The sequence below is a fragment of the Gorilla gorilla genome, chromosome 1, assembly GCF_029281585.2.
Source record: "Gorilla gorilla gorilla isolate KB3781 chromosome 1, NHGRI_mGorGor1-v2.1_pri, whole genome shotgun sequence".
In the NCBI taxonomy this organism is placed as follows: domain Eukaryota; kingdom Metazoa; phylum Chordata; class Mammalia; order Primates; family Hominidae; genus Gorilla; species Gorilla gorilla.
Genome location: NC_073224.2, coordinates 197,788,465 through 197,804,164, shown reverse-complemented (window position 1 = coordinate 197,804,164; position 15,700 = coordinate 197,788,465). Strand labels below are relative to the sequence as shown.

Here is a 15,700-nt window from a genome sequence, read left to right as displayed (position 1 = left end):
GCTTATTTGTCATCCATTTATCTTCTTTGTCGAAGTGTCTGCTCAAATCTTTTGCTCATTTTTTTTTTTAGTGTGATTATTGTTTTCTTGTTATTGCCTTTTGAGAGTTGTTCATGCATTCTGGACCTAATTGTTTTATCAGCTATGTGATTAGCAAAATATTTTCTCCTATTCTGTTGCTTGTCTTCTCATTCTCTTAATAGCATCTTTTGAAGAATAGGAGTTCTTAACTTTTAATTTAAAAAAGAATATTCACCTTATTGGGAGGTGGTTTCCCAGATGTTGGGGGATATACTAGGATGCTCCACCAGATGATAACAGTGAGTTCTCTCATCCCAAACCAACCTGCCCCCTTGCTGAGCAACCTGCATCCAAATGGAGCCTCCCAGGAAATTTCTAAGTGAGACCTCTCTGTGCCTCAGTTTCCTCATCTGTAGAATGAAGATGATAATAGATAATAATACCCGCATCATAGGGCTGAGGAAGGAATTAGTTAATAGAGTTAAAGCTCTTGGAACCATGTCTGGCACTTAGTAAGTGCTATGTAAGTGTTACCTTGGTATTGTTACTTCACACTACGGATTTCCATGCAAAACAAATATATCGCCTTGGGGCAAAATACCTGGACAGTCTTCTTTACTTTGTTTTGTGTTTAATAAGTATCTGTTTATTTCTTATGCCAGTCCTGGGCTGAATGCCTTACCTCATTTACCCACTAAAACAGTCCTAAGAAGAAGGTACAATCATTATCCCCATTTTACAGGTGAAGAAACTGAGAGCCAGCATGGTTAGGGAGTGGCTAAGCTAGAACTGAAACTTAGTTCCTCTGGCCCAAACACATGCTGGAAACCATCAGTCCGCAGTGACTGTCCACCAAGAAAGAGTGGGCCCATGAGTGGAATGGGCCACTCCTAGAATCACGTGGGGCTGCTGCCTCAGGGCTTTGCTTGTCCACTCGTCCAGGTGTGGAATTACAAACACACCAGAGAACACAAAAGGAAGGTGCAGGGACATCTGCCATGTTCTCCAGGCCTTTTAGAAAACATGCAGTTTGGCGGGCGCGGTGGCTCACTCCTGTAATCCCAGCATTTTGGGAAGCCGAGGCGGGCAGATCACGAGGTCAGGAGATCGAGACCATCCTGGCTAACATGGTGAAACCCCGTCTCTAGTAAAAATATGAAAAAATTAGCCGGCTGTGGTGGCGGGCGCCTGTAGTCCCAGCTACTCAGGAGACTGAGGCAGGAGAATGGCGTGTACCCGGAAGGCAGAGATTGCAGTGAGCAGAGATTGCGCCACTGCACTCCAGCCTGGGTGACAGAGTGAGACTCCATCTCCAAAAAAAAAAGAAAGAAAGACAACATGGAGTTGTTCCTTTGGCCACATACATGTGACTCTACAAAAAATTGTGATACTGTAGACATCAAGGGAATACGCACTGTTAAAAAAAGGGAATGCCCCACAAATGTTACCATGGCAAAACCAGAAAGTCTACAGTGTCCCCCAGTACGCTGTTAGCATTGTTGTAAACAAACAAGTTAAGGACCAGAGAATTAATGTGCATATTGAGCATATTAGGCACCAGAAATGCATGAAGGAAAATGATTAGAAAAAGAAAGAAGGCAAAGAATAAGATACCTGTGTTTAACGAAGCGCCAGCCTGCTCCACCCAGGGAAGCACACTTTGTGAGAGCCAGTGGAATGGGGTCTGGGCTGCTGGAAACTATTCTCTATGATTCATGTCATAATAGGTGTTAAATAAAAAAGGCTTCTGGACTGCAAAAGAAGATAAAAAATAAAACATTTATTGACCACATTCTTTTTTCTTTCTTTCTTTCTTTCTTTTTTTTTTTTTTTTTTTTTTTTTTGAGACCAAGTCTCGCTCTGTCGCCCAGGCTGGAGTGCAGTGGCACGATCTCGGCACACTGCAACCTCTGCCTCCCGGGCTCAAGCAATTCTCTGCCTCAGCCTTCCGAGTAGCTGGGACTACAGGCACCCACCACAACGCCCGGCTATTTTTGTATTTTCAGTAGAGACGGGGGTTTCACCATCTTGGCCAGGATGGTCTTGATCTCCTGATCTCGTGATCCACACACCTCGGCCTCCTAAAGTGCTGGGATTACAGGTGTGAGCCACCATGCCCGGCCTGACCACATTCTTTTTGCCAGCACTGGGTTAAGCATTTGGGGGTATACAAAAATGAATAATATCTAGTCTTTAACCTTGAATAGTACTAGCTTATACTTTTATAGCTTTTACTACATGAGGTTTTGTGTATGTGCTTTACATATATTAACTGATTTATTTCTCAGAGCAGCCCCATGAGAAACAGGGCTATGAGATGGACACCCTCCTAATCCCCATTTTATAGATGGAGAGGCATTCAAAACCTTGTCCAAAGTGTCACAGTCAGTAAGGAGTAGAGCCAGGATCTGGTTCCAGGCAGGCAGGCTGCAGAGTCCATACCACTCTCTACGTGGCCACTTGAGCTCAGGGGGAAGGTGGGAGGGACATGAACATGCAACTGGACAATGTATTTGGAGGACAACCAGGTACCCAATGAGTCCTCGCAAGCTCAGAGGTGTTCCACTGAAAAAGCTGAGTAACTCTACTCTGGAAAATGTCACCTACACCAGCCCATTTATTCAAGAAATACTCACTGAGCATGCACAGTGTGCCGGGTTTGTGCCCAATGGGAGAGACACACGATGAGCACATCGGACAGGGATCCTGCCTTGCAATGGAGAAGGCATACCTGGGCTGGGAATCTCAAAGGAGCTGAGTGCCACTGGGAAGTGCAGAGGGATTTGGGACCATATTATTTGGGGGCTGACCTCCTCCTAGCATTGGGGTAAGCTTGCTGGAAGGAGGGACGTTCAGCAGAGAGCTAGCTGTGCTAGGTGGCGAGGGGGCATTCTAAGCAGGGGAAAGAGAATGAGATCATAATGATGGAGACTTCTTGGGCATTCAAGGGCTTAAAAGAAATCCAATGCAACTAGGATGTAGAAAGAAAAGGGGAGAGACATGCCAGATGGAGCCAGACGGCATTCAGGGGCCAGATTTTTGTGGTCCCTCCATCCTGAAGCAATGAGGGAGTAGTTGTAGGGCACGTGAACCAGGGTAAGAAACTGCTATTATAAATCCACTCCGAAATATAGAACCCTTCAGTCACAGTGCAAATATCTCGCACCTAACAGTCTGAGGCATGGATTCATTCCTGGTCGGTAAACTGCTGTATCAGTCATCTATTGTCCTAATGTCATGTAACAAACAACCATAAAGTTTCAGTGGCACACACAATCGTATTTATTGCTCAGGCATCCAGGGTCAGATAGGGCTTGGCTAGATAGCTCTGCTGATCTCCCTGCACGCACTCCCATGCCTTGGGTTGCTGGCTAAAGGCTGAGCTGAGCTGCACAACTGGAGTGACTTGGCTCCGTCCTGTGTCTTTCCATCTCCAGCAGAACAGTCAGGAATGTTCCTGTGGAGATGGCAGAGATGCAACAAACAGGCAGAAACATGCAGGATTTTTTGTGACTTAGCCTTGGAACTGACACAACATCGCTTCTGCCTCATTTTATTGCAATGGAGAACATACGCCATTGCTTTGGCCAGTGTACTCCAGCTTTATGGGAAGGGCTCCAAGTCCACATGACAATAGACACAGATACAAGGAGAAGTGAGATACAGAACCATTTAATGCACTCTGTCTACCACGATCTCCAGCCCAAATATGTTGATTCAGGAACTCTGGCTCCTGCCACCTGAGGAGCCTTGTCATCACAGGAAACCACTCAATAAAAGGGGAAAATAAGAATGGAGGAGGCACGTGGCCTCTTAAGAGCCTTGAGCTACAAGTGGCACACATCACTTCCTCTCACATTCTGCTGATGAAAACCAGTCACATGACTAAGCCTACCTTCAAGTCCCCAGCCAGACAGCTGCTTTCCAGCCACAACTGTTTAGTTTGGAAGGGCAGATCAACTTTGATGGACAATCAGCCATCTCTGCTGCAGGGAGTGACCCACCTGGTGCTACCCTAAGTTCCTAAAGGAATGAGGATCAGAGTAAGATTTTTCTGCATCACAGCACTGCCGCAGGAAGAAGTGATGGCAAACCCTTCATCGTAACCCAAATCACCTGCCAGGTGTGTCAAAGAGGCACCAAAAAACAGCACATGTGCTCAGGCATTAGTCTACACTAAGTTGCTGCAAAGATGCTTGTCATTGCAGAGTTAACGCAGCAGAGACAGAGATAGAGACCAGACACATTACGTTGTCCCTGGACCCCACCTCCCCTCCTGAGGCCACACCCAAGTACCTGGTGGGACATATGTGAGGGGATCCCCCTCCCCGGCCTCAGACTTCCCTCTCCCACCTCCTGCGGAGGCTGCCAGCAAGCTCTGGGCATGCCCAGCCCGTGGAGAGAAGGAATCCCGGCAACCTCTGCCCTGCCTCCCTCTCAGAACGATGCCCCCAGGAATGTGATTCTCTGGAAAGCCACGGGTCGGCTTGTCAAGCCTCTCTCCAGAAAACAGAGACATGAAGTGAATGCCGATGATCCCCACACCCGTGAGGAGGGGGATGCAATTATAGAAAATTCTGCTTACAGTTCAGATTCAATATTTGGAAGGGATAATCCTGAAATAAGAGATTGCCTGATTTCTTTCCCAAGCCTGTGAATGGTTCATTAGCTCCTATTTGACATTTGATGGTTCCATCTGATTGGCTTTATTGTGGAGTTGGACTTTAAGAAAGTCCCCCAAGACAGAGCAATCAAGTTTCACAATGATCCCTAACTGCAAATTTGAAAACACAAATGGCAGCTGCGTCTTGGACATCAATCCCATGAATGCGGTGGGGGATTTGTATTTCATCCCCACTTAATGAAACTCAATCCTGCTTGGCAAATCGGGGCCCCTGACTCAGCAGTTAGGATCTCCTCTGCAGCTCAGCCCGGGTGCTGCAAACAAAGAACCCCCAGACTTGAGCATCAGCAGAGATGCGGTGCATCCTGATCTTGGGCAGGGCCACTTAGGCACTGGGGCCCTGGAGGAAGGAGAGGTCTCTGAGGAATGTGAAATTGAGGCTGTAGTCTCTAGAGGATGCAGTCTAACTGTGGAGGTGGGTCCCTTGCACCTAAAACAGAAGCACCAAAAACAGAAGCAATAAAGATAGCAGATGTTCAGTTCCATGGTGGGGACCCAAGGCTGCAGGAATTCCCCAGAAGGGGAAAGTAGGAAAGGCTGTGGTCTGGGCGGGCTTCCTGGAAACACGATGTTTGCAGAGGGCAGAGGGAGGCAGCCCAGGCAGATGTCAGCAAAGGGCTGGAGGGTTCTGCTCAGCAGCTCCGCCACTTCCTGGCTGGAGACGGTGCCCCTTCTGGATTCCCACCACCTCCTCGGCTTCCCCATTTGCTACGTGGGCATTGTCCTTATCTGTGCATCTGCCATGTGGCGTGGTCCTCATCTGTCCTCTTCAACCACAGACCCTTTGCAGGCAGGGATGAATGTATCCATTTCTGAGCCCTGGTGCCCTACAGGGACTTGGAACCCAATAAATATTTGATGGCTGAATGGAAAATGGCACCTAACTGTATTACATGCCCTCAGGTCATTGTTATTCCTGCAGAGGCGGGGGGTGGACTGGCCTCCTGGACCATCGTCTGTGCCATTTCTTTGAGATCAGGATTCCAGGAATCCAGGGCCTTCCGTGGGGTAGTGTTCGTGGGAGATGAACACTCAATTGTTTTCTTTAACCCCTGGAAGGGACATTCCAAGGCTGGAGGGGACAAGAGGACACCTCTGGAGGATCTCAAACGTGAGGAGGGCTTTATATCTGCTGACCACCCACACAGGCCCGGTGTGTGGTGCTAGAGACAGCCAAGGTGGCCAGCCCCTCAGAAGTAGGTTAGTAGCCCTCCCTGCGCTTTAGGGTTCTCTCTTTAAAAAGGGGGAAGTTCCATGCCTCCTGGGGCTGTGTGAGGAACCCGCATGTTCACATTTTTGCAGCCTTGAGACCACAGATTCCCAGCAAGCACTTCCTGGCACTACTGCGCCTTCGTTCCACCCTCCTCACTGACCCATTTCAAGGCAGAGGTGTCATTCACGTCTCACAGTTGAGGGCACAGACACTCAGAGAAGAGAACAAGTTGTCCAAGACCCCGCATTCGTGTGGACCTCTGCTGTACCTGACTCCAAAGCCCCAGCGCCCGGCCGGCTGCTGGGCGAGACAGGGAGTTGAGGAAGGGCGATCTTGCTGGCGCGGACGGTGTGGGCTGGGCGTGCTCCGGGTCCTCCGTGAATTCCCAGTTTCCAGGCAGCTGCGCCCGGGCCCGCCTCCCCGAGTCGGCCCCCACCTCTGCACGCAGAGACCTCTCCTCACCTCCCGCCCCGCCAGATCACAGGGCCGCCTGAGTCAGATGGGATCCCTGCCCCCATCAGCCCTTCTGCACTGCCCAGCACATATGGCCTCCCTCCCAGCCCACCCACACACCACACAGCCTCACATCCGCACGGTCACAGACACACTCACACACACAGCAAAAACCACTCGCACACGCTCCCATATGCCACTCACACACACACATCCACTCACACAGGCTGACACAGGCTCACACACACATGCCCACACTCTCACATGCAGATACACACACAGACACAGAAAGCACTCCCATATACACATACTCCCACACACCAGTAAACACACCTCACACACAAGGACACACAACATGCTCCCCTACACACACGAGAGCACTCACAAGTACACACGAATATACACAATCACTCTCACATATGGACACGCACGGACACGGAAAGCACACCTGGATACACATGTTCCCACGCACATTCTCACCAGGGCTTGGGGCATGTACACACATGCTCACACACAGATACAACCCCCACCCCCACCACACACACACACACCTTTCACACCTGCCGTGTGGCCATGAGCGAGAAAGCCCGGTCAGAGCCATGCACCTCTCCTCCTCACAGAACACTCGGGCATAGCTGGTCTCTGGGGGCCCCGTGTCCTCCTTGTAGTTCTCCCTCTGCCCTTGGCTGCCCCCAAGACCCGACTTCAATGCAGGTCCCACTTGGGGCCTGAACTTCCTCCTCTCCTCCCCTCAGCCCCACTGTTCACCTCCGCATCTCCTCTCTGCAGACCCCAGGACTCGGGCATCAGCAGGGGCTTTTCGGTAACGACCCCGCACACCACCTCCCCTCCCCGCACCCCCAAGGCGCATCGCTGATGCTGACTGTCACGGTCATGCTGGTAGGACCCCCAGGCGCAGACACGGGGACAGGGAGGCTGTCCATTACCCCTCAAAGCAAAGCGCAGAAATGTCTGCTCACCGCATTAACTCTCAAGGTGGTGCCTCAGGGAAATGGATTAGGACTCATTCCCCGTCTGCAGTCTTCCCTGCCATCACCAGGGGGCAGCCCTGATTCACATTTGTGTTAAATACCTGTTACCCAACCCCAGGCCAGAAAGGTGCTGACCCTTGGAAGCATTTCTGTAAACAAACCTGACGGGGGTGTGTGTGCGTGTGTGTGTGTGTGTGTGCGTCCGCGCACATGCTTATGTAACAAGGTCAGTACAATATGGGTAGACTGGGAAAGTAAGTCAAAGGGGAAGACACAGATTGAATGAGCTTTAGTACAGTCACTAATGTTGGAGCAAAGTTTGGTTCTGAGTTTCCTGGTGACCACAGCAAAAATAGAACCACTCGTTAGATCACCCACCTCTCCGGGGAAAAACCAAATTCACCTGGAGGGCTTCTGGGAAATCTATCACATCTTGGTTTATACAACTCTCCCTACAGAGTCTTCCAGATCAACTGCTCATGTGTTGATCCTTCCTTAAATTTTTCATCTCTCTGTTTTATGCTTTGATGTAAAGTGATAGTTAAGGGCATTGGGTCCACTTTCCATCCTCCTATCTTTTCTTGAACTCATTCCAATCGGGTTTTCATCCTCCCCACTGTTAGAATTGGTCTTACCAAGATCAGCAGTGACTTCCATATTGCCAAATCCAAGGACAATTATCTGTCTTCATTTTACTAGAGCTAACCACATTTGACCAAGTGAGCATGTTCTTGCTCCTGAAGCCCTTTCTTCATTGGGCTTCAAAGACGCAAGTCTCTTTTTGTTCTTCATCAACTGTTCCTTCCCCGCCATCCCTCTGCTGGTTCCTCCTTCTCTGCCTCATCTCCAGGTATTACAGTGCCCTAGAGCTCAGCCCTGGGACCTCTCCTCTCCATCCTGCCACTCTCTCAATCCAGTTTCAGGTCTCTGAAACCTACCACATGCCAGCAAGATGCTAGATGAGGTGATTAAGGCTCAGAGAAATAGGAAATGGCCAAAGGCTAAATATCTAGTGCTTGGTGGAATAGATACTTGAATCATATCCATTTATTCAATTCATCAAGTATTTGTTGAGCACCAATTATGTGCCAGGTATTGTTTTGGGGGAATAAAACAGGCAAATTCCTTACTCTAATAGAAAGATGCAAGAAATGAGATGTGTATATATGACAGGTGCTATGAGAAAGAAGAGAATTAGGAGGGATGGGGAAACTCTCTGAGGGAGGAAGATCAAGAAAGATCTCTGAGGCAGTGGCATTTGAGCAGAGACCTGCATGAAGAGAGGGGTGAAGAGCAAAGACCTAAAGGTAAATAATCTTGGTGTGTTTGGGGGACCTCAAGGAAGCTAGGGTGGCTGGAACTCAGAGAGTGAAGGGCAGAGTTTTTGGAGTTGAGGTCAAAGATAAAGATGGGATGCCAAATGGTCCTTGTAGGCAGAAGCCTTTGGATTTTCCTCTGAGTGAAGCGGAAAGCCACTAGTAGGTGTGAGCGGGGGAGAGACATGATGATCTGACTCAGAATTTAATAGGATTCCTCTGGCTGCTACATGGAGAAAGGCCTGGAGAAGGTCCGGGGAGATCTGTATGGATGCTTGCGATGGTTAATTTTATGTGCCACCTTGGCCAGGTCATGATGCTCAGCTGTTTGATAAAACACCAGTCTAGATGTTGCTGTGAAAATAATTTTTATGTGATAAACATTTATAATCAGTAGACTTTGATTAAGCAGATGACCCTTCATAATGGTAGGTGGGCTTCCTATCCAATCAGTTGAAAGCCTTAAGAGAAAAGACTTTGGGAGGCCAAGGCGCGTGGATCACCTGAGGTCAGGAGTTCGAGACCAGCTTGGCCAACATGGCAAAGCCCCATCTCTACTAAAAATACAAAAATTAGCTGGGCATGGTGGCGGGTGCCTGTAATCCCAGCTACTCAAGAGGCTGAGGCAGGAGAATTGCTTGAACCCGGGAGGCGGAGGTTACAGTGAGCCGAGATCACACCACTGCACTCCAGCATGGGTGACAGAACGAGACTCCATCTCAAAAATAAAATAAAATAAAATAAAGGCTTTCTTCAGGAAGAAGCATTTTGCCTCAATGACTGCAACATAGGAGCCCTAAGTTTCTCACCTGCTAGCCTGCCCTGCAGATTTCAGAGTCAAGACTGCAATATCAAATCTAATTTGAATTTCCAGCCTGCCAAACTTCCCTACAGATTTCAGACTTACCAGCTCAACAATCATGTGAGCCAGTTCTTTAAAATAAATCTAGTTAGATGACACATAGATAGATCTATCCAATAGGATAGATGTGCCAGGTATTGTTTTAGGAGAACAAAACAGACAAATTCTTTACTGTAATAGAACTTACATTCTAGGAGACAGAAAGATGCAACAATTTAGATGGATATGTATGACAGGTGCTACGAGAAAGCAAGTTAAAAGAGTTAGGAGTGATGGGAGAAGCTCTCTGAGGTAAGATTTTTTTCAATGTGATTAACATTTACAATCAGTAGACTTTCTAGTAAGAAATATATATCTCTATATAGGATGTGTGTGTGTGTGTGTGTGTGTGTGTTCTGTGTGTGTGTGTGTGTGTGTGTGTGTGTGTGTGTGTTCTGCTTATCTGGAGAACCCTGCCTAATATAAGGCTATTGCAATAATCCATTCAACCTGTGAGGATAGCTTGAACCTTGATCATAGCAGTGGAGATGATGAGATATGGGTGGAATCCAGAAATATCTTGAAGGTAGAGCCAACTGGATTTGCTAGTGAATTTAATTTGGCAAATAAAAAAGAGACATCAAGGATGACTCCCAGATTTTTGACTTGACAACTGGATGAATGGTAGTACTATCAACCGGTATGAGAGGAACTGAGGAGGCCAGTAGATAAATGAGTTTGGGATTGAGAAGAAAGGCCAGGCTATGGAGTAAACAGAGTGTTGATGGTATTAAAGTCCTTGTGATGGGATAAATCACCAAGGGGGTGATTACAGACAGGAAGAAAGAGGTCCAAAGACAGCCTTGGTGCCCCCTGGGCACTCTAACACCTAGAGGTCAGGAAGAGAAGGAAAAACCAAGGAAGGAAGCTGAGAATATGGAGCCAGTGAGATTGGCAGAAAATGTGGAGAGTCCCAGGAGCCAAATGGTGAAAGCACTTTACTCCAAGAAAGATGGAGTGGTCAGCTATGACAAATGCTGTGGGGAACTGAGCAGTTTGGGGCAGGGAGAGCCCTGGGCTCTGGGCACCATAGCAGTGGGCACTGATCAGCGAGGCCAGGGTAGAGAGCGGAGCTGCCCAAATGCACACGGGCAAACTGTCACCCACCCCACATCTGTGATTGAGGCTTCCACACAGGGTGAACTCCAGGCTCTTGTGACAGTCACTTCCCACATCCATAAAGAAGGAAGTGCCCTGATAATACCACGTCAATGCACATGGGCTGGCCAGGGGTAGCGTCAAGGATTTGCGTCTGTGACCAAGTTGGTTGTGATGGATGGTGGGTCATTTAGAAAGAGATTAGGAGGAGGTGGGTTTGACAAATAAACTTGAGTCATGTTAGGCAGATAGGGAAGTCATACCTGGTTCCCAGGGAAGACTGACACATGACGGGCCCTGGCTGGAGGAGCCACAGGGCAAGGAAAGGACAGACACCATGGCCAAGGGGCCCCCAGACCCTAGAGGTATGTCCCATTGATGTGGGGGTCAAGGGAGATGAGCTTCCTCTCGTGGAAAGACCATAGATTTAGGTATCAAGCAGCCTCATAACAACCTCAAACACTGGAGACATCACATTATTTTTACAAATGAGAAACCGAGATCACAGAGGTCGTCACTTGTCCAAGGTCCTACAGTTGATCAGACCCAGGTCTGGACATTCCGGCCCAGCATTGAGTTCAGCCTGTGCAAGTCAGAAAGCAGCACTGGTCCCGCTATAGATTGAGAGATGGGGCTTGTCATGGGAGTTACATAAGGAGAGGGAGGGAAACCCCCCTTCATGACGCATCCCCCATAAGCCAGGCACATGCTGGGGAAATGGTTGGTTTTAGGGAGAGTCACAGGCTCTCCTGGGACAGGTATCGTTCACTTTTTCCTTACAACAACCACTATGAGGTCTTTTTAAAAATTATTATTACTATTTTCTCTACTTTACTGATGAAGAAGCGGAGGCTCAGAGAAGCTAAGTAATGTACCAAAGATCACACAGCTGGTAAGTGCTGTCATTTGGGTTTGAACCCAGCTCTCCTTATCTCTAAGTCCTCGGTTCCTTTTTCTATAACACCACAGGCTGAGCAAAGGCAAGAATTCCAGGTACAAAATCTGCTTATCCCTCTTGCTCCCACAGTGACAACAAACATGGTGCTTCATTGGGCCTCAGGTTACTCATCTGTAAAATGGGAATAACCATTATGCCTATCCTTTAGGATTCAATGGGATTATGACTATAGCATAGCTTTGTGCACAGTATTCAAGAAATGAGAGCTATTATTCCCAGATGGTTGTTTTCATTTTACAGATTAGAGGGCATGTAAGATTCCCTTCATTTCCATAGACTCTAAAGAGCAAAGGCTGAAGTCTGGATTCAAAGCAATACATAAGAAATTCCAAAGTTCACTTGAGCTTCTTCTTCATTTCAGTCTGAGATAAGAAAAAGGAAGGTGGCATTTCAGGCAGGTGGAATGAGTAGGCAAAGACATGAGATGGGATTAGACCTGTGCAAATAGGGTTGGTATGGGGAAGCACGATGACATCAGATTTTAGCCACTTTTGGGAGTGGCATCTTAAATGCCAAGGTGAGCTATCAGGGCTTCAATCCAACGTTCAGGCTCAACGTCAGGGGAGCCTGCAACATGCCAGAGTCTGTGCCTGGCAGAGCTGAGCCCTGGCACACGCACTGTTTACAGCTGCCTGTTATGGCAGTGGTGATATCACCCTTAGAGACTTTGCCCTGTTCTCTCTGACCCAACCTTCAACCACTGGGGCAGTAGGTTATGCATTGCCTAGAAGGCAACTGTAAGATTCAGGGGCTGCTATGGATGCATTACCCAGGAGATAAGGGCAACCTCAGGTGGGCCAGGGCCCTCAGAGCAACCTTACGAGAGGGGTTGTATCATGCCCATTTGATGGAAGAGAAAACTAAGGTTCCGTTAGAATTGGTGTGATTTATCCTAAATCACACAGCTGCAGCAGGACTAGGATTTGAATGCGGGTCAATCTGCCTCCAACACTACTGCCTTTTCCTCCATGCTGGATTAGGCTATTGGCTTCTGAAAGCACAGACAGGTGAGATGGGTCAAACATGGCCTGAACCACCCAGGCACAGGTGGGAGATGGCAAGCAGAGGCATGTTCAAAACCTGGGGCCAGGACTGGTCTGAAAGATAGTCGTTAAATAGCACTGAGGAGAGGGAGTGAGAGAGATGTGGGTCTTGGGGGAGTGGGGTCTTGAGAACCCTGAAATCAGCAGTGTCTGCCCACTTTGCCCTGGACCAGCCTCTCTGTCTGTATCCTTCCCCCAGAGAAAGGACCATGGGCTGACCTGGGCCAAGGACACCTGGCTGGAGCCCCTTCTCTGACATTAACTAGCTCCGTGACCTGGGGCAAGCCACCCTCCCTCCCGAGCCTCACTTTTCCTGTCTGTAAAATGGCCTCCCTATCCTCACACCCACACAGGTGTCTTGAGGAGTGAATGATGGTGTGCTCCAAGGCCCCCATGGAGAGCCCGGCACATGGCAGGCACTCGGTGTTCAAGCACTGTGTTCCCATAGACTCTGGGCTCCTGCCCTCCTCGCCCCCAACCCCCTTCCTAGGAACCAGCCCCGGCTTGTCAGAGAGCCAGCTAGCTGTCAACCCCACCCCAGCTGGCCAGTTAATGAGTGACCAGGACTCCTGAGCCTGACCTATAAGGAGGTGCTAGGCAGGGACACAGATGGGAGACGGTGGACAGCGGCAGGGGGAACCCAGGGAGCATGATGGGCTGCAGGGCTGTGTCAGGGCTCCTGCCAGGAGTGGCCGTGGTCCTCCTGCTGCTGCTGCAGAGCACACAGTCAGTCTACATCCAGGTGAGTCCCTTGGCCAGCGTGCCCTTTGCCTGAAGGGCCCCATGGTGGGAGGCTAGGCTGGAGAGAGTGTACTGGGAATTCAGAGGGGCACCGGGGGAGCACGGGGCCCAGGGCTCAGCCCAACACCCATCACAGCCCCGAGACCAAGGCAGCTGGTGGGTGGGGGCAGCCAGATGTTGATGGCAGTGATGATGGCAATGACAACACCAAACTGATTCAGCGCTGCTCCCCTGGAAGGCCCGTGCTGGTCACAGAGGTCAGGGTGTGGAACAGAAGGCTCCTCCTTGCATGGGAGGAGGCCAGAAAGGGAAGGAGACCCCCTGTTATGATCCCACAGTTCCGTATATTCACCCACATGTAGGTGGAGGAGGACAGGCTCCAGAAAAATTTTCCTGAGAAGTAACCCTTGAGCTGGCATTGCAAGATGAACAGGAGGTTGCCAGACACAGATGATGGGGAAACTGTTCCAGGCCAAGGGCACAGCATGTGCAAAGACCAGATAGAAGACTATGGGGGTTCCAGTGCCCTTCCAGGGAGCATGGGAGAGTGGCAGTAGTCGTCACAGCAGGGCCTGTCTGCCACGTCACAGGCGATGCTGCTGGCCTCGCCCAGCATAGCAGAGACGTCTGTGGCCCTGGGTGTCACATCCCTGACTCTGGGCATGGTCTCCTTGGGAAGAACAAAGTGGGTCCCAGAGAGGGGTGCAGGAGACTTGGCCTCCCCAACAGCCCTGGCCTCGGAGACCAGCTACTTGGGGCTGTCATCACTCTGCCATGTGAGCTCAGGCAGGCATACTCAGTTGGTGAGTGTGTCCTGGTACCAGGCCCCCACGGGAGATGTCAGATGAGGGAACTGAGGCTGAGTGGGGAACAGACAGGCAGCCGGTCATGGGCAGAGGTGGGATTTGAACCAGGGCTTGTCTGTCTCTAAAGCCTCGAACCACTGTGCTCCACAGCCACGCTGCTTCTTCCTCACACCTCTCACCACAGCGGCTCTTTCCAGTGTGGCCCTGGACTTCCCATAGAGACGGGGAAGGCTCTGGAGGATCTGCAGGGTTTGAGCAACCCTGGGTGTCATGGCAGTGCCTGCCCCTGGACCAGGTCTTGACCTGCTCCTATCTCCTCTCCCCTGCCTGTAGTACCAAGGCTTCCGGGTCCAGCTGGAATCCATGAAGAAGCTGAGTGACCTGGAGGCACAGTGGGCACCCAGCCCCCGCCTGCAGGCCCAGAGCCTCCTGCCCGCCGTGTGCCACCACCCTGCTCTGCCTCAGGACCTTGAGCCTGTCTGCGCCTCGCAGGAGGCTTCCAGCATCTTCAAGACCCTGAGTAAGTGCCCCCGCTCCCTGCAGAACCTTGCTCTGTCTCCTCCCACGCCCAGGCTCCTCCACCCGGGTTGTTTCTCTTAAGCACCCAGCGGCTGAGGATGGGGAGATTCAAGTAACTCAGGCCCTGTCCTGCTGGCTCCCAGGACTCCTCGGTTTGGGCACTGTGAGTCAGGCACGCCTGGAACCTGCTTCGTCCCCGTAGTCCACGCCAGGCACAGACCCATCAACAGACAATGGCTGCATGGAGCAGAGAGGAGAGCTGGCTGACATCTGCGGTGGGACAGGGGTGTGAAAGTCTTCCAAGAGGAGGTGTCAGCCAAGCTGAAACCTGAGGGATGGTGCAGAGCCAGGCACGAGAATGTAGCAACTAGCTAGCACTTACTGAGCACCTACTGTGTGCCGGGACATGTCGGTCCTGCATTATCTCCTCACAGTGACCCTGTCCATTTAGCAAACAAGAAATCTCAGGCACAGGGAGTGTGAGTGACTTGCCCAGTGGCCGCTAGGAAGGAGAGCGTCTGGGACTTGAACCCACGCCCTCACTCCACCTCTAGAGGTTCCTGCTCCCAGTCTGTAGAAGATGCCGCCCACTCCCAAGCAGAACTTTTCTGCTGCCTGGCCACAGAGGGCCCAGGTTCAGGTCAGCTGACCAGTTCTCTCCCTGCCCAGGGACCATCGCTAACGACGACTGTGAGCTGTGTGTGAACGTTGCGTGTACCGGCTGCCTCTGAGATGGCCCTGGGTACCCTGAGCCCACCAGGGACACCTCGCCCTTCAGCCCACCACCCTGGCAGCCTCGAATCCCCGTCCATGCTCAAGATGGGTCCCTGGCCACCATGGTCATCACCACCCTTCCAGGGCCTGAGCAGCTGGATCTGGTGCAAAGCAATCGGACATAGAGTTGGAGGGGGAGGCCCCTGAGGCAGCCCAGCTCCTGAATAAAGATTCTACAACA

The 15,700-nt window shown here is 50.4% G+C and overlaps 1 protein-coding gene across 1 annotated transcript; it reads left to right on the top strand.

Moving 5' to 3' along the window:
• The first annotated feature begins 13,290 nt into the window (after window positions 1-13,290).
• On the top strand, window positions 13,291-15,700 carry GUCA2B (guanylate cyclase activator 2B). Its single transcript, XM_004025564.4, has 3 exons — window positions 13,291-13,421; window positions 14,560-14,746; window positions 15,415-15,700. The coding sequence occupies exons 1-3, from the start codon at window positions 13,329-13,331 to the stop codon at window positions 15,474-15,476; spliced, it is 342 nt and encodes a 113-aa protein (XP_004025613.3). The 5' UTR covers window positions 13,291-13,328; the 3' UTR covers window positions 15,477-15,700.